Genomic DNA, 19,312 nt, shown 5'->3' with positions numbered 1-19,312 from the left:
CTATAGCTAAGGCTGTAACATTTTACAGATGAGGAGGATGAGGTGCAGAGGTTCACAAAGCTAGGAAGTACCAGGGGTAAGATCCGAATTCAGGTGCTCCTTACCCCAAAGCCAGAAATCTATCCACTGTGCCTTTCTACTCTCTGTAAGACCCCTCTCATGGAGGGAAGTGAATCTACATGTAACAGGAGGCCAGGTTCTTGAGAAGACCAGCACCACTAAGTAAGGCCCTAGGAGAAGGCCCATGTTCAAGGCTTTGCCTTACCTCTCTGTGAGTGCTTGCTGGGAGCAGGGGAATGGTCTCATCCACTGTTGCTAGCAATGTTCTTAGGGCCAAGCCAACTTCCTAATAGACAACAATCAAGAGTAAGCATTTTAATAAGAGTAATCAACAGGAACATAATAACAACACAATGATCTGGTTTTTGGTTTTTAGCCCAGTGTAATTTCATTCCATGAGGAACTTCCTCCTCCTGACCCCTACCCTGTAAGTAATAAGAGATACAGACTTTGTTTTATAGGTAAGGAAACTGAAACCCAGAGTCCATTAGCTCTAATTCCTTTACTCAGTTTTGACACATTCTGTGTTGGAACCCAAACACATCTTCTGACCCTCCATCTTGTACTATTAATTTAAATAGACATCTTCATTAGTGCTAACACCTCCTAAAAACTCAAAACACCATTAATCCAAAGGGCTTAAAGAATTTTCATCCTTTATTTCATTTAAAAAATAGTTCATTTTAAAGTCAGAAGTGTCCAAATAAAGAAAATAAAATATTCTACACATAATTGTTTTCTAACCTCTAATCTTAAAATAATTTTAAACTTGTGTTTTAACTTTAATAAGATAATAATACCCTGTTTTGCTTATGTCACTTTTTTCCTGTGACAATTTAATTTTCATTCTTTCTCGTGACTTCAGGGGAAATTATTATTATTCACATTTGACAAAATGACTGAAGGTCAAAAACACAAGGCATTGTGAAATAAGAGTTAGAGATGCAAATAAACAAACTTTTCAAACTGGGGTAATGTTTTTTAAAATACATTTTCAGTTATGCTAGGGAAGAAAACACCTGTCTGATAGATGAAGTCTTATAGACATGTGGAAAGAATACCATGACAAACAATGTTGAAAAGGTGTAGAAATATAAACCATGTCATTTTTTTTTTTTTTTTTTTTTTTTTTTTACCTTTACCATAGGGACATATTCCTCTGGCGGTGCAGGCTGGATCTTGCTGGACATTTCTATGACAGCTTTCACCAGGCCAGTTACATTCTCATAGACCTTGTCATTGGAGCGGTCCAGATTGGCAGTAGGAGGGGGGCTGATTTCCTGGGGCTGCAGCTGAGGAGGGAAAGTGGTTATTTCTTGTTCCTCCAGCAGAGGGGGGTCATATCTCTTTTACTAAATTAAGATAGACTTTCAACAGAGCTCAAAGCAGGTAAGAACACAAGCAAGGTTTCTTAAGTGAACTGGATATTTGGTTTGAGGATGACACCAAAAGCTATTGATGTAAATCAAATACAATGGAATTTCTATTTTCTGACTTTGAGCTCAGTTAACAAAAGAAACAACAATCACAAAAGCTATAAAAATTCAAAGGCATTCAAAGAGCTGATCTAGTATGCCCAACAAAATGATCCATTTGAAAATCATTGGCACACTTTGCTCCTTTGTTAGAAGACACCAGATTACAGATAGGTTCTATTTATTGGCTGAAGAAGGCAGGCCAGACTTTCTACTCACTAGGTTCTTTTTCAGTGGATCTCTGCTTAAGTGGGAGTCCCACAAATGAGCCCCTAAATGTACGGGGCAGAAAAATGTAAAGAAGTTGATTTGGTGGAAAGGTGGAAGTAGAAAGAGGGGAATGAAGAGGTGGGATTAAGAATGGTTAATTAATTACATGAACTCCCTTTACAAATTAAAAGATGATACGCAGAAGTTTTCTTGATTATTTATTTTACAGAATAGCAAAATATTAGTGCTAGAAGCAGAAATCATTTGGTTTAATCTCCTAATTTTATAGATAAGGAAACAAGCCTAAAGAATGAATTGATATGTTCACAGTTACATATAGTCAGGATCTGAACTTGGGTGTTCTGTCTTTAAACAGCTTTGAAATTATTACAATTTTTGAGAACAAAAAAAAGCTAGAAATGATTAATGGAAAAGAATACAGATTTTGGAGTGAACCCCAACTTTGCTATTTTTTAGTGTGTGACTTTGGGGAACCCTTCCCTATTCTGGGGCTCACTTTACTAATTTGTAAAATGGGGGAAGGAGTGGACTAGAAAAACATGGAGTAATAGAGACTTTAAAGGTCATTTAGTCTGGCCCTATCATTTTATGGTTGAGGAATGGGGGACCCTGAGAAGTGAAGGATTTTTCCAATGTTATAGAGTAGTGGAGTTGGGATTCAACCAGGTCTCTTGATTCCTGATCTAGTGTGCTCTCTATGATGACATTATGCAAGGTTCCTTTAATCTTGAAATGTATAAATATGATGATCCCACATAGGAACACTACAAAGTTGGCAAAATGAATTTTGAGTCTCCAAAAACAATTAATTCCAATTGATAAAATTTTTAATCAGCCATAAAGAAGAAAATGCCATGAAATGCTACCATCCAAGAACTAAATATTAATCTAATTTTGAAACTACTTACAATTGAAACCCTGTAAGTGAATGACTGATTTTTGGGATGAGTTATGCCATGACTATTAGGCAGTGTTGGTATAAAATACAAAAGGACAAGAGGAATTTACTTATTGCAAAAATGTCCATTTCATTTCTGGGAAAATATAAGCATTGGTTTTGGTTTCTTATAAGTGAAAGGCTGTGAATTTAAAATGTGTTTCCATGATGAAGGAAAGAATATGTAACACTTGTTTTTTTCATGAGTTACAGAATTGCATGCAAAGAGAAAATGATAAGACAGGAGAGAACAACAGCAGACATACAGATACATAATGTGCTTACCCTCCATGGCTATTGTTGAACGGAAGGTGAGGAAAAGTTAAAGGAGTTTATAGACGAAGGGGAAAAAAGAAAAACAATATTAATAAATGTAGCAGAAAACAATCCCACAACAAAATATGTGCAGGACAAAAAAAGGAGCTAGTTCAAAAAGCCTGCAACACAAATGCATTTCATGATTCCTCGGGCATATTAGATGCTGTTCTGTTGGTTATGGAAGCATGGTGTCTGCGAAATTTGTTCCAATACATCAGCAGATTAAGTTAAAGAGGTTTGCCATGCATCCATGCTCACTTGGTACAAAATAAACAGGGAAAAAAAAACATGCAAAGCTGGAGAGCAACAAATCAATCTGGCAAAAAGAAAAGGTCAACAGAGTTAGGCATCTTTTCAAAATGGGAAGTAGTGTGCAAGTTTGACACTTAAGAAATCAACCTAATGCCTAAAACATTCAGGAGAAACTCTTTAACCTCTGTATGAGCTTACAAAACTTCTTTAAAGACATGTTTATGCACTCACTCATTTATTCCCTTGCTCAACATTAACAATTTGGATACTAAATACTGATGACAATAGAAGGACTGATAAGGAATGGTTCCTGGTTTCATAAATGCAACCAACTATCTTTCCAGAATCAGGTCCCCAGTTGAGGATATTTAAATAGAATGGGAACTTCTGGAGTGATTTCAGTACTGGGATCTATAGCTATTTTTAAAAAATGAAGTAGCCAATATTTCTCTCAAAAGAATTTATTTATTTTTTTTCATTTATTATTTTCTTATGAAATACCAGAACTAGACAGACACGGGTAAATTAATGTGGAAAGGTTTCCTTTTCCCCCTTTCCCTGGGTTACTTTATAAAGTGAATTTCCTGGTGCATGAATTTCAGAGATCCCAGAGATTTCCTTCATGCAAAGAAGGCACAAATTTCTACCAATTTGATTTATAATTGTTGCTTCCACATAGCTATCATAGGCTGTGCACTATGGACCACAGAATGGCCTTTCTGTTTTTAGCTGTAGTAATATTTGTTCAAATACAAGTTGTATTAACATTGAGTGTAATTTGTACAACTTCCTGATGAAGGTCTTTATAGAAAAATAGATAACTACTAGGAAAAAGTTCTAGTCAAATGTACAAGAATGTATATGTGTTCAGAGAGACTGAAAGGTAAGTGTCTGTTTGCATGAAACTTGAAGCTTTTTCTTTTTGGGACTATTCAGTAAGTGACACAAACAGATGCTGGCCACCAAATGGCAGTATTATTGCCATAGTGACCTATGAATAGCAAGAGGGTCTTCAGATGACTGCTTGGGGAAGGATGTATGTTTGCATGAAATCTGGAAATATTCCTAACGAAGTCCTCCTTCACTAGTTACAGGGAAATTTTGGAAAATAAAGTTGAAGGCTATAACATCTACAATTGGATTTTATATCAGCAACTTGGAAAATCCCTGGCAGCATTTTACTCTGAACTGCTATGCTGAGCACACTTGGCTATCTTTATTTGTGCTGAGATTGTGAGACACAAATAATTTCAAAATCAAAGAATAAAATCTTCTATGAAGAAATCAGAGAGAGAGCTTTGGGACTAAATGCTATTGAATGAATGAATCATTTCAGAATTTCTGAGTTGAGTAGCTATTTATAAATGTCATTTTCTTTTTCAGGACAGAATCTGTATCTGGCCTAATATAATGGGATCTATGAAACAGAGGATGATTTAATATTTGTGAAAACTATTCATTACACAAAAATTGATATCCCTTATGTTTTAGACAATCACCTTATTTTCTTTCTTTCTTTTTTTTTTTTTTTAATAATATTATCCCTTGTATTCATTTTTCCAGATTATCCCCCCTCCCTCTACTCCCTCCCCCCCCGCCGATGACAGGCAATCCCATACATTTTACATGTGTTACAATATAACCTAGATACAATACATGTATCACCTTATTTTCTAATAAGCTTTATTCTATTAACTTAGAAAATTATGCATCAAGACCTTGTCTGATATCTCATTATAGAACAAAAAAGGCACTAGATTCTCAAAGGTTATGTTGATTGAATGAAAGCAAATCTTTTCATGGGCAGAGTCCTTGAGTATTGGCCTCCTGATGGATTAGTGTATCTGTCTTCTGAGAAGTAGTCTAGTTAAGTCGGTTGGTGACTAGGGGAAGAATCTTCAGGCCAACACAATTATTGATGAAATATACAGGAATTGTAATCAATGCCAATGGGAAAAGAACTTAATTAAAGGGATGGAACTTTGGACATTTCACAGCAACCATGTGATAATGATGATAGTGCAATCTTTTTCATGGATCATATCTGTATTTGTGACTTGAAACCACAGAATCCTAGCTGTGGATTTATTTTCTAAAGTTAATTTTTCTTTTTAGGTAAAAGATGAGTGAAGAGGCAGCTAGGTGGCACACTGATAGAGCCTCAAGCTCTCTCAGTAAGAGCCGAATCAGGAGAACCTGAATTCAAATCTGACTTATTAGCTTTGTGACCCTGAATAAGTCACTTAATGCTGTTTATGTCAATTTCCTCACCTGGATGAGGAAGATGAGCTGGAAATGGCAAAATCACTTTAGAATCTTTGTCAAGAGAACTCTAAATGAAGTCATGAGAGTTGGACATGACTAAAATGGATCAACAACAACAACAAAAAGAGTTCACTAAAAAGGATCAAAGGGCCAGCAAGATATTTCATTACTTTCACTTTTTAATTGGTTCTTATTTTAAAGAAATTATACTTGTATAGATAACAGAAATAGCACTCTAAAACTCTGGTTAAAGTTACAAAAGTACAGGACTGTTTATGAGATGACAGTTTAAGTTATAAATACTCCTAGGACCTTTGGTGTACATTTTAAAATGTCTGTTTGTATGTCTCTTCCAAATAAAGGATTCAATATCAGTTTTATTTGCTTACATACTGAATACCTGGGGAGTGACCATGTTTAGGTCACAGTTTATTTTAATAGTGAAACTCTAACTTGAAATGGAAAAATAATTATAATGTTTTTCTTTAAGTCACATTGAGATCCACAGAGTCAGTAAGCCCAGAGAATATTTTGATTTCTCTCAGGCATGTTAATTTGCTCTTCATAGTCCAGAAGAAGCTAAGTTAGCTCTGCATTTCAATGGATAAACAAACTGACTCACTTGGAATGGGGGAGAGATGTTTTCTGAGAAATCACAATACGTCATTCACATTAAACTATAAAACATAAGGTTTAAAATGTTTACCATCCAATGGACAAACACTTGAGTAAAGTGTTTTCAGAGTCACTTTCAATGAGCAGATTTCCTCATAAAATTGCAATCATTCCTTTTCTTTTCCTCTTTCAGAATTGACTTAAGGGATGAATGTCCTAGCTACTACACTGACTTTTTTATGTCCATGACTGGCATTTAAGGCCCTTTGTGATATGCTATGACTTCACCTTTTTAGCCTATCCTCATATTAATTCCCCATGTTCTAACCAATCTGAATTATTTTCTGCTTCTCCCTCCAAACATCCAGCATTAAAAAGAAACAAAACAAAACCTCTAACCTTTGCTCATGTTGTTTCCTAAGCTTAGGATATCCTCCCTCATCCCACTCCTGTTCTTTGCCTATGGAGTTTCTATCCATCTTTAGAAAGACTTATTAAAATACTACTTCTGTTTGAAGTTTTACTTGATCTGTTCCCTCCTTCCCACTAGAAATAATAAAATTCCTGTTCAGATCTGACGTGGCACTTTATTTTTGAAAATCTTTCTTACATTTATCCTATAACATTGGGTATCACAACTATCTGTTATGACATCTCCTTTTACTGTAAACTTAAGAAAGATTGGGTCTCAGCTGAGCTTTTTACCTTGCCATAATGTGCTCTGCACACAGATGACACTTGGCAAATATTTGATTACTATACCACAAATATGATATAAACAAGAAGCTCCATTGTGGAGTGTGCACTTTATATGCCACAAGAGTTTGAAAGAACCTACCTTCACTCCCTCGTTATAACTATCCACAGGGCTGTTGAGGCTGGCCAGGCTTCCTAGATGGCTGGGTGCTCCTGGACGAGGTGGTTTCTTTGGTGGAGCTGCAGGGTCTAGTTAGATGGAATGATTTATGATTATAGATACATGCAAGTTCCACAGGATGAGAAAGGCAAGAATGATTGTGAGAGACACCAGTGGGGAGATCACAAATTCGTAGCAGTATAGGCAAATAAAAGTCAATGCTAACAACACACTGAAACTGATCTTGAAGATAGTCTATTGAAGTGTTTGTTCTTAACCTTCAGCAGACATTACTTACATTTTTCCATGATCAAGATTTTTTAAGATCCTCAGTATCACTGAGGAAGAGAATCTGTTATGCTAAGGGACCTATAGAAAAGGGATGAAAACAGTTCTAGGGCATTTTAAAACCTCTAAATCAATTTATTAGATAATTCCTTGCACATTTTCTAGACACCTTGTGTGATAAGGCTAATTACATTTCCCAAGATGGAAAAAAATTTAAAATGTATTTGATCTTACCTGGTTTACCCACTGGTTGATATATGTGCTGGTTACCAATCTGTCAAAAAAAAACCAAACAAACAAACAAAAAAACACAAAAGAAAACAAAAGCATTTCAGCATACATTATTTTCAAAGTATACATCCATTTAAAAGATACAAAAAATCCAGAATTTGGAAGGGGGGAATTGATCAGGGGGTCAAAGATTTATAGGTGAAAGGGAATTTAGAGGTCAATGAGTCCAATTCCCTCATTTGATGGTAGACTGTAATTAGGCCTATAGAGATTAAATGACTTATGCAGGACCAACACAACTATTCTGTGATGCTACCTGCTTTTAGATTTTTCTGAAACCAAATCTTAGAGGCTGTCAAGAGGTCAGTGCAGGACATTCTGTTGGAAAGCATCTCAAGGACATCTCCTGGGAGGAAGAGTGTGCCCACAGAGAATGTCTAGTGATTGGCTGACTAGAACTCAGGAGAATGGACCCTTACTGAAAAAGGTGCCTCTTCTGTGGGCTATAAAAGTAATGCAAGAGAACAGCTTTCTTCTCTTTAGAATTATTTCTTCTTTTTTCCCTCCCTTTTTCTTTGAGTCTTTCTCTAGGAGTACAGCAAGATAGGGGAGCAAGGGATTTTCATCCCCTTCTACTCCTCTGCCCACAACCCACAACTTCTGAGCAAAAATCAATATTGTTGTTCCCGAGAAGTAAAAGTGCTACCAAAAAAAGCTCATCTCCTGTAATTTTAACAGGTTGATTTAGGAAAAGTGTTTGGCAAACTAAATTATATTATCTACAGCACAAATGCCATATACACACAACCACATGTGCATTAAAATGTTTTAAATAAATATGTTTTAATGTTCTCCTGCATTATATAATCTGTTAAAATTCTTAGGTTTCAACTATTTATACTGAACTTTTTTTTCCTTTCCCAAAGTTTATCCTTCAAAAAAGTTTTCAGTAAGTCTGTTTTAAAACCATTTCTTAAAAATCATGTTTAACTGTGAAATTGTATCTTTCATCATAATTTATATTTGGGATCATGGACAGAGCTTTTCTGAGCTTTTGTTGACGAAGAAAAATGGAATTTCATGTTAAATTCTATGACGGGGGCAGCTAGGTGGCGCAGTGGATAGTGCACCAGCCTTGAATTCAGAAGGACCCGAGTATAAATCTGGTCTCAGACACTTAATACTGCCTAGCTATGTGACCCTGGGCAAGTCACTTAACCCCAGCCTCAGAGGGGAAAAAAATTCTATGACTTTCATTTTTTCAATATTGTTTCAAAACCAAGTACATTTTGGAGCTAAAATTATGATGCTCCAACATGATACACTATGGAGTATGGAATTTGGTGTAAGATGAGTCCATTTTATATTCTATCCAAGAAAATTTACTGTAAAAGTATGACTATGGAACTAGAGTTAGAAGTAAATTTTGCTCTGTAAAGTAAAGAGGTTGGGTTAAAGAAGTCCAATCAAACATAAAAATGAATTCCTGAGGGCCCCATGTTGACTTAGAAAATCACAAATTAACATTATCTATATTTTATGATATTTTTATTTTTCTGAGCTAGATGGTCCTTTCTAACTCTAACATCTCTGGTTTTTCATGTCTTAAAAATAAGAATCTATCAGAGAGAATTTATTAAGTGCCTGCTATGTGCCGAGGATAGAAGAGACAGCTTAAGTGGCAGTGGAGAGAATAATGGGCTTAGAGACTCAAATCCAGTCTTAGACCCTTACCAGATGCTTGATGCTAGATAAGTCATATAAAGCATTTGCTTCATTTTTCTTGTTGTGAGGCTCAAATTAGATAATATTTGGAAAATAATGACATGATATATGGTACATAGAAGACATTTAATAAATGCTTGTTTTTTTTTCAATCAAAGGGAATATATCTATATCTATATCAATATCTATCTATCTATCTATCTATCTATCTATCTATCTATCTATCTATCTATCTATCTATCTATCTATCTATCTATCTATCTATCTGAATCAAAAAAAGTCTCCTGTAGTAAGAACTCAGCTTTGACAGAAACCAGGGATTCTAAGAGGGGGAAGATAAGACATGGAGAATAGCCTCTGCAAGGGCAGGGAGATGAGAGGTGGAAAGTTCTGGGTTAGGAGTAGCAAGAAGCCCAGCTTTGCTGGACTACAGAGTGTATGAAGAAAAGTAATATAGAATAAATATGGAAAGTTGGTCTGGAACTATACTTTCTATGAAGAGCTTAGGATGATTAAGAGAAATTAGTATTTGACTCTCAGGGTTCTAGCAGTCAATGGAATTTTAGGAATATCTCTTCAGTAGCTGCAGAGAGGTTGAATTGGACAATAGAGAGAGTTGAAAGAAGCAGATGAATTAGGAAGCTACTGTAATAGTGAAAAGTGATGAGAATTCAAATGAGGTGGGTTTCTGAGGCAGCAGAGAGAAGGATATGGATGGAAAAAATGTGGATATTTGGCAAACTGATTATATATAATGGGAAATGGGAGCTAAAGAATTAAGACTACTTGCTGTTTTAGGGAAGGGAAAAGGTAAGGGAAGAATGAAGAACAATTTAGAACAGAAAGTTTTTATAAAAATGAATGTTGAATAAAGAAGATCCAACTCACTTCCAGTTGATCAATGATGGACAGAAATAACTATACTCAGAGAAGGAACACTGGGAAGCGAATGTAAATTGTTAGCACTACTGTCTATCTACCCAGGTTACTTATACCTTCGGAAGCTAATAATTAATGTGCAACAAGAAAAAGGTATTTACACACATATATTGTATCTAGGTTATATTGTAACACATGTAAAATGTATGGGATTACCTGCCATCGGGGGGGAGGGAGTGGAGGGAGGAAGGAGATAATTTGGAAAAATGAATTAAAAAAAAAACAAAAAAAAACGAATGTTGAAAATTATCTTATATATATTTGGATAAATAAAATACTATTGAGAAAAAAATACTAAAAAAAACCCTAACATTTGAGAAGAACAGTATCTTTGACAAAAATAAGGAAGTTAAAAAGAGGGTTGGGTTTTGGGGAAAAGATGAGTTTTCTTTTGGACATGTTGAATCTGAGATGCATGGGTCATTCAGTTCAGGAGTCTAATATGCAATTAGTAATATGAAGTTCAATGACTGGATTCATAGGCCTGCAAAATCATTTGTGTTGAGATAATAATTGAACCTACAGGAGATGATGAGGTTACCAAGGGAGGCAGTATAGAGCAGAGAGCCAGATGTACAAAGCACTCGTGCTATGTATGGCTGAACCAGATTTAAAATGAACTGGGAAAGATTTAATACAAGAAATAAAAATAAAATAAAATTTAGATAAGATAATACTGATTAGTGGTATTCTAAGTCAATATGCTGCCTTAGGGATCTTTATGTTTCCCTGCTTCCATTTATTTGACACCATTAATATAAATGGAAGAGAAGAGAGTTCAAGTATCTTGGGGCACACATGCAATGTGTGAGCAGAATACACATGATAATTTAACAAAGGAAACTAAGAAGCAGGTACACATGTGGGAGGAGACCCAAGAGAGTTCCAAAATAGGAACACTCCACCCCTTTTCCTCAAAACCTATCCTCTTCCTAACTTGTCAGTGGCAGTGGTACTACCATTCTCCCAGCTACTGGGTTTAGTGTCGTCCTTGAATACTTACCTTGTGGATTGAATCTACTGATCAGACTCAGTGTTTCTACCTTCACAATATTTTTTGAGTCTGTATACAGTTGTGCTTTCCATTACAATAGCAGATCCTTGAGGGCAGGTACTATGTTTTTGCTTTTATGTTCGCAGAACTTAGCACAATGTAAACATTTAATAAATGCTTGTTGATTGGTTCCAACTCAGTGAAACAAAATTAAGTAAGAAATTGCCTTCAGAAACACTAAGAGATGGGGAGGGGGAGGTGCTGTGGGAAAGCAAAGCCACAGAATAAATATATGAGAAATAACAAAGTGCTCAGTGGTAAATAACAGTCCTTTCAGGGTAATCTGTTTTTGCTTACTGTGCTACAATTAAAATAGCCCAGTTTTAAAAAGCTGCAGACTGGACTAGAGTTGCTTAGTTACAATAATTCAAATTGTGGCCTATAAATATAAATATATATACACACACACACATATGTACTCACATACATATATATTTTAAACATTAATATCATTTGTGTATGTGTCTATGGGTAAATTGATTTATTTTGATTCAGATATATTTTTTGGGATTCTGAATGGAGCCTACCTCCACTACAGCAATTAATGGACCAGAGTAGAGAAAATTCAATTTATTATTAGAAAAAACATTTGTGTATATTTGACTATGCATCTGTTCATGGAAATAAGCATTCATTCATTACTATAAAAAAATCAGTTAGTATTTATACCAGATGAGAAACATATTTGAAATCATCTCAAACTCTTTCTTATAAGAAGAATTTTAGGTATTTTTTAGAGGAATGCTAAAAAGGAAAAATGCTATGTGAACAAGTTTTATTTTTGATGTTGATTCTTATGATCTCACAGTAATAGGAAATCTGAGTATATGCTATATAACTTTCTATACAAAATCAGTAATCATATTTACAAAGCATATATTCTGTTATGGCACAAAAAATCAGTTTAATATTTGTTAAAAGGCCCCTATGTAAATAAAATTGCCAGCTACATTTTTTGAGTTTTCTATGAAAAATCTGGACTTTCATTTATTTTGGCAACAGAAGGAATTTTCATTCCACAGCATTTCAGTTTTTGGTCTCACATTACAAAGCCTGACAATTTTGAAAATTTTATGTGGCAAACTGTGATCCATTTTAAGCTAGAAATTTAAAAAATGGGTCAAAAACTCTTCTTCTATTTGCTTACCGGACCCTGAAGACTTCCATCCTCTCGGTCAATGCTGCCTCGAGAAAGCCTCACATCAGGTTTCTAAAGAATCAGAAAACCCACATAGTTTTACTTTGTGCTTTTACAAATCAATATGCAAAATTGAAATAATTATCTGTGTATTAAATGCCTCCCAGAGTAAGGAAAATAAACTTGTAAACCAAGTCTACTGAATTTGCCCAGTTTTGGAAGTAGATATAAACATTGCAAAGTGCCCATATATCACTGTCTGCAGAGGCATGCTTACATAAATGCTGACTACATTAGAGTAACAACACAACAACTGGAAAAATCATCTTATTTTACTTTGTAGCAGCCAAGCTCTTTCACAGGGGATGTGTTTTCTTTCTAACAAGAGAAAAATTTTGGACTTAAGATTAGAAATATGGTACATTCACTGCTGTTCCTAGCTAGGAGTAAGCTTATGTGAATTTAGCTGTTTTGTTAAAGTGACAAATGGGGCCAATTTCATTGAAAATTACATCTAGGATCCAGGAAGCTCATAAAAAAGCTGGATCTAATCTTCCTCTAGGTTCTTATGGCAAACAAGCTTTCCTGTTACTAGAATGAACAAGCTAGATTACATGACATTTTAAGGGAGGGAACACAAGGCTGACTAAAAATACAAAACCAAATAAAACTAAAGAAAAGTTATAACAAAACCACTCTGGGGATAACAGGAGCACACAGAACAAAAGCACAGACGTTCAGAGTTCATCTATTTCAACTCCTACCCAAAGAAGGATCTTGACTACAGTCGACTTGACAAACAACCGTATAGTCACTGCAGGAATACTTATAACGAAGCAAACTGACTCAGCGGCCAGTTAGTGAGCATTCATTAAGTGCCTGCTGTATACCAGGTATTGTGTCAAGTACTAGGGGATACAAAGAGGCCTGCCCTCAAGGAGCTCACATTCTACATGAAAACAAACACACAAAAACAAGATATACACAAGATAAATGGAAGATAATCAACAGAGGGAAAGCACTAGTATTAAGGGACATCAGAAAGGACTTTTCATACAAGATGGGATTTTGGCTGGGACTTGATGGAAGCCATGGAGGAAAGCTAGGAGGTGGAGCTGAGGAGGGAGAGCCTTCCATGTTTTAAGTCCAAAAATGTAGTGTTTTGTTTGTGCAGTAGCTACCAGACCAAAGAGGACATGGAGGAAAGTTTAAGACTGGAAAGGTAGAGGACTTAGGATGAGGTTATGAAGGGTTCTGAACAAAAAACAGAGTATCATGTGGCTGCTCCTGGAGGTGAGAGATAGGCACCGGAGTGTAGTGTGTATGGGGATGACACAACCACTTTTTCAGTCAGTCCATTTAACTTTTGGATGGCTCAAATCACTTAGTTCTATACCCCCTGAGGCTAAGGCAGAAACATGTATCAAATCCATCTTCTACATGACAGACCTTCCAAGGAGTTGAGAAGTGCTGTCAGGTCCTCCCAGAGTTTTCTGATCTCTGCTAATCTGTGTTGGTTTCTTCTTGGGGGGTAGTTTCAGCATTTCTCTTTTTTCTAATTGTCATCCTTTATAGTCTCTAACTAATCAATGTCCTTCCTAACCTGTGGCATATAGAAGCAAATCCAATATTTCAGGTAAAATAAAACTAAAGCAGTTTCACCTTATTCCTGGAGGTTACACTTTTTAATATAACATCATAAGAGGATTTTAGTCTTTGAAGGGATCAAAGACATCTTTTTATTTCTGTATTAGAGGCCTCCAATTTTGATGCTTAAAAAAGAAACCTTACCAACCATATTTTGTATGAAAGTGAAAATTTATGGAAAGCCTACATGAATTTCCACCAAATTTAATTTTGAACAGAACTAGTGTAATTCTGAGTACTAATTTATACCGGTTAAATTAATAAACTTCACATGTGAGCAAATTCCAAATTCAATAAGATTAATTATTAGTATTTCTTTTACTGAACTTTATTCCTCACAGGAACTGACCCAAACTGAAAATAAGAACACTGGACTTGGGAGCCAACTGATCTGGCTTCAAAAGCTAACCCGTTTATTTATTACCTTTTTAGGCCTGGACACATGACTTACCGTCTTTGGGGTTCTAATGTACTCAGCAATAAAAGTGGAATGAATCTTTATCTCAGAGGGTAGCTGTGGACATTAAGTGAAATAAGATGGCACAAAGTAACTTAAAACTGTAAAGTATTAAAAATGATCATGATATACTAAAATTTGACTTTTTGTTATAAAGTTAATCAGTCAAATAACTGAGTGGACATGGTAGGCAAGCAAAAGAAAATAAGGATGACAAAACAAAAATGATGAGAACCAAGAAAGGGAAACAGTATTCAGGATTTCATCCTCACAAGAGTCTGTTAAGCAACACAGATATTGTGACGTAAGATTTCAAAGTGTTCAGAGAAGGATATGGACTGAAATTCTACAGGGGATGTTATTCCAAGAGGGATAAGAAGCTCTCAACAATGGGATTTTGAAGATAGAAAAACTGATTAAGAGCAAAACCAGGAATGGTCTGAATAGAATGATGTGCACACAAAGGGAACTTACACCAATAAATTTAGATTTTTTTAAAAAGATAGTATAGAAGATAGAAGCAAGAGCAGGTAAAAGTGTTACATGATTTGATGAAATACTATCAGGAGTGTTAAAACTCAAAATGAACTGAGGTGAGGAAAGAGGAAAGGTGAGGAAAGTTAAAGACTTAAAAAGCTATGTTGAGGAAAAGAGTTTGAAGAGATGATTATAACTCCTAATAGAGACAAGACAGAACTAGTCAAATTTACTTTTTTTCTTTTTTTTTTTCCCTGCTAAGGAGAGTAACCTTCTTTTTGGAAAGGCTAGAATAATAATGGTTAAGAGGGAACCGATAGCCAAGATAAATGGGGATAAATGGGAGAGTACTTGATGCCCCTGATGCAGGAAACAGCTGGGTGGTCCAGAAGATAGAACCCTGAACTTAAAGTCAGTTTGGATTCTGCCCAGATATTATTGGCTGTGTTATCAGGGCAAGTCACTTAATTTTTCTCAGCCTTCTTCCTCATCTATAAAATAGAGTAATAATAGCATTTACCAAAAGAAGCTGTGAGATTAAGACAGTTAAAGCTCTTATAGTACTGTATGAATGCAGCTATTACTGATGTGTTCTAATCTAAACATTTTCAATTAGATGTCTCATATTCAGCTTAACAAAGGGAATTCATTTCCCTACCCACAAATGAAAACGTACCCCCCCCTCCTAACTTCTCTATCTCCACTGAAGGGGTGACCATCTTCAGTCACAAGATCCATGATGTCAATCAATTTTGACTCCTCACTTTCTCTATCTCCTCTGCCCAAACACTTGCCAAATCTTGTAAATTCTGTTTCCATATTTCCCGCATTCATTTCTTTCTCTCTACTAATATGGTTACTACTCAGTTTTAGGTCTCCTCATGTCTGCATAAATCAGTAGCCTCATATTTGGATTCTAGGTGTATAGTCTCCCCTCTTGAGTCCATTCTCTAAATAACGGGCAAATAATCTTCCTAAATCATAGGACTTATCATGTTGGTATCCCTGAGAATCTTCAATAGCTTCAGATTGCTTCTTAAATAAAATACAAATTCACTGTGGTTTTTAAATGTCTTTTGTTGTCTGATTTGGTTCTACTTTATGTTTCTTGCCTGTTTCACATTATTCCTTCATTTTCTCCAGGAAAAGCAGACTACTTAACTGTTTCTCAAACTGGGTATACCATCTCCCCTCTCCATGCTTTTGATCCAGACTAGCATGAATTTCCTCCTCCAGCTCTTAGAAGTCTAATCTTCATTCAGGGCAGGGTTTATAAACTACCTACTAGAAAGGTAGTAGTGTATTGAGACTGGCGGCATAAAGATGAGCTCAATCCAGCATCAAACACTTTAAAAGTTTGGGCAAGTCACTTAAATGCTGTCTGCCTCCGTTTCCTTAACTATAAAATGGAGATAATAGGATTGCTGTGGGGATCAGATGAAATATTTGTAAAGTTCTTAGCACAGTGCCTTGCACATAGTAGGCATTTAGCAAATAATTGCTTCCTTCTTTCCCAAAGGAAATCTTCTCTTCCTCCTCAAATTGCCACGTATAAATTTTTCCATTTGCTTTGTTTTTAAGTTCAATTTTTTTTGATACAAAGATACAAAAATGTATCTTTTTTCCCTTCCTTCAAGTTTTACCTTCTACAAGAAATCTTTCTTGATCTCTCTGATTCTGGTACTTTCTCTCCATTGATTATTTCCTTTTTATTCTCTTTGTAACTTGTCTATTAATTTTCTTATATCCCTATGAGCTCCTTGAGAAAAGAGACAGTCTTTTACCTTTCTTGGTATTCCCCATATTGCTTAATCTGCTCTGAGTCTATCACCTTTCTATCAGGAGGTAGACAAAATGCTTCATCATCCTATGATCTTTGCTCTACTTTTATGTTTTATCATTCTAGTAGAATCTAGCTTCCTTTTTTGGTTTATCTTTGCATCCCTAATACAATATCTTGCACATTGTAGATGTTGCTTAAATGCTGGTGAAGGAGCAGTAGGAGGCCAGTTAAGTTGGTATTAAGGAAGTAGTACAGCTGAGTTCTCCTCTACAACTACTCCACAAAGCACACCTGGCAAATGTATTAGACTAATTTCTGAATGGAAGATTTAAGAAAAAATTCTAGCCTAGCTTGGCATAGAGAGAAAAAGAGATTTGTAGACCCTGGGCCTGGGAATAGCCAGGAAAGGTTGTCCATAGCATTCCGTGCAGGGATTGTACCAGGAAATGCTGTGGCTGTGCACCAAGGCAAGAAGACAATTAGCAGAGACTTGACCTTATTCAATAGGGAGCAGGAACCAGTGTCAAATGGTAATTCTCTTGCTCACTTCTTAGTACTAGGTCCGAGATTCAGTGAAGATTATGGAAAAGAAGTGAACATAGGGATGGTGGTCCAAGGTAGGGATAAGTCTAGGGCCTCATACTATGTTATGAACTTCTAAGTAGAAGCAAGAACCAGCTGAATGGTACAGCTTGGTACAGCTAGAGTCGATTCTAGGAGTGGAAGAGGGTCTCCAGACCAGAAGCCTTCAACAGAATAACCAGGGTAGAAAAACCAGACAAAAGAGCAATGCAAACTTTCCAGCTGACTAACAGTGGCTGAAGCTAGGAGCAGTCTTCTCGCCAGGCGAAAGAGGGAAAAGGCAACAGTTGTGTTGCTCAGTCTCAAACCTAGGCCAGCTAGATTTCAAGGCAGCTGGCAGCCCAGCGAATAGAGAGCTAGGCCTGGAGTTAGGCAGACCTGAAGACAAATCCAGCCTCAAGTACTTATTAGCTATATGATTCTGGGCAAATTATTTAACTTCTGGTTGCCTCAGTTTCCTCAATTGGGCTAACAGTGACACCTATCTCTCAGCATTGTTGTGAAGATTAAGTAAGATAACATTTATAAAAAATGCTTTGCACAATTCCTGGCACACATAGGAAGTATGTAAATGTTTATTCTTTTCCTGTATTTGCTAGGTTAGTAATTTGCAGAAGTCGGACCAGAACTTCAGCATTAAGGATCTGTTCTGAATTAAACTGCTCTGGGAACACTAAAAGCTTATACATCTACAGTATGAACTGTTTCTAGGATTTTAGAATAATACAATATTTAGAATCTCAAGAAAGCACATACCAGAGCCGAAAGGACTATTTCTCTCCTAAAATGCACAGAACCTGGCCCTAAAACAAAGTCTCAAGTGAAGTAGAGATGGAAGAATGAACAAATAAATATGAAAGAGGGATGCTCAAGAAATAAACTCAGAAAAAGTGATCAATTCTAAAATATCTATAAGCAAAACATCAAAGAAAAATATAGCACAAGCTCAACTAGAATTCCTGGAAGACATGAAGCAGATGTTTTAAAAAGTGTTAAAAATTATTTTACAAAGGAGAGTATGAATGGAAAATTGGGAAATAAATGAATGAGAGTACAAGGGGAAAAATTGGAAAGAAATGAGAGCTGTGGAAAAAAAGAACTGGAAAGAAAATTAATAGCTTGGCACTATGTATAAAACCTAGCGCAAGTAACTGGAATCCAAATGGCTGATACAATAGAAGAAAGTATAAAACAACTGGCCTGTAAAACAGATCAAAGACAGATAATTTGAGTAGAACTAGATTGCCTGAAAGCCATAATGATTTTTTAAAAAGGCCAAGGTATCCTATTGCAAGAAATCATAAAACTTCCAGAATTCTTAGAATTACAGGGCAAAGTAAAATGGAAAGAATCTACTACTTCCCTTCTGAAATAAACTCCAAAAGGAAAACTCCTAGGAACATTAAAATTTAAATTTAGAACTTCCAGGTCAAAGAACAAATTATTGCCAAGTAGCCAGAAAGAATTTAATTACAAAAGAACCACAGAGGAGGCAGTGGGTGGTACAGTGCTTAGAGTGCTGGGCCTAGACTCAGGAAGGCTGGAGTTCAAATGTGGCCTGAGACATTGATTAGCTGTGTAATTCTAAGTAAATCATAAATTATTAAGAATAATTTTATCCACCAAAAAATGAATACAATTTTATAGGGGGAAAATAGACCTTTAATGAAATTAGAAGACTTCCAAGCATTCCTGATGAAAATACTGGAGTTTCATAGAAACTGAAGTATAAATACAGAAGTCTACAAAACATAAAAAAGTAAACAAAAAGGAAGAATTATAAGGGACTAAACTAGGATAAACTGTTGATATTTTAAGTTGGGAAACGCTATTCTTCCTAAAATATGGCACTTAGTATTGAATATAATAAATACTCCAGATATGGTTGTACCGCAGTAGACGAAAGTAAGGAGATCACCTTTCTTGTCTTGGCATCTCTCAAGAAGGCCTATGATCACATGATTTTCTTGGCTTCTGAATGA

At 35.8% G+C, this 19,312-nt stretch overlaps 1 protein-coding gene across 15 annotated transcripts in view; it reads right to left on the bottom strand.

The window, feature by feature from the left end:
- The window catches only part of PTK2 (protein tyrosine kinase 2), a 380,904-nt gene that overhangs the window by 3,288 nt on the left and 358,304 nt on the right, over window positions 1-19,312 (bottom strand). For all 15 annotated transcript variants that reach the window (XM_074264715.1, XM_074264671.1, XM_074264680.1 and 12 more), the window contains 5 exons: window positions 12,394-12,456; window positions 7,532-7,571; window positions 6,992-7,098; window positions 1,197-1,352; window positions 266-346 (listed from right to left, as the gene is read on the bottom strand). In XM_074264715.1, coding sequence (XP_074120816.1) covers window positions 266-346; window positions 1,197-1,352; window positions 6,992-7,098; window positions 7,532-7,571; window positions 12,394-12,456 — 447 coding nt within the window. The remainder of the gene's footprint in view (window positions 1-265; window positions 347-1,196; window positions 1,353-6,991; window positions 7,099-7,531; window positions 7,572-12,393; window positions 12,457-19,312) is intronic.

This window comes from Sminthopsis crassicaudata, chromosome 1 (assembly GCF_048593235.1).
Source record: "Sminthopsis crassicaudata isolate SCR6 chromosome 1, ASM4859323v1, whole genome shotgun sequence".
Lineage (NCBI taxonomy): Eukaryota > Metazoa > Chordata > Mammalia > Dasyuromorphia > Dasyuridae > Sminthopsis > Sminthopsis crassicaudata.
Note: the sequence above shows the minus strand (reverse complement) of the source record. Positions and strands in the feature narration are given on the sequence as shown.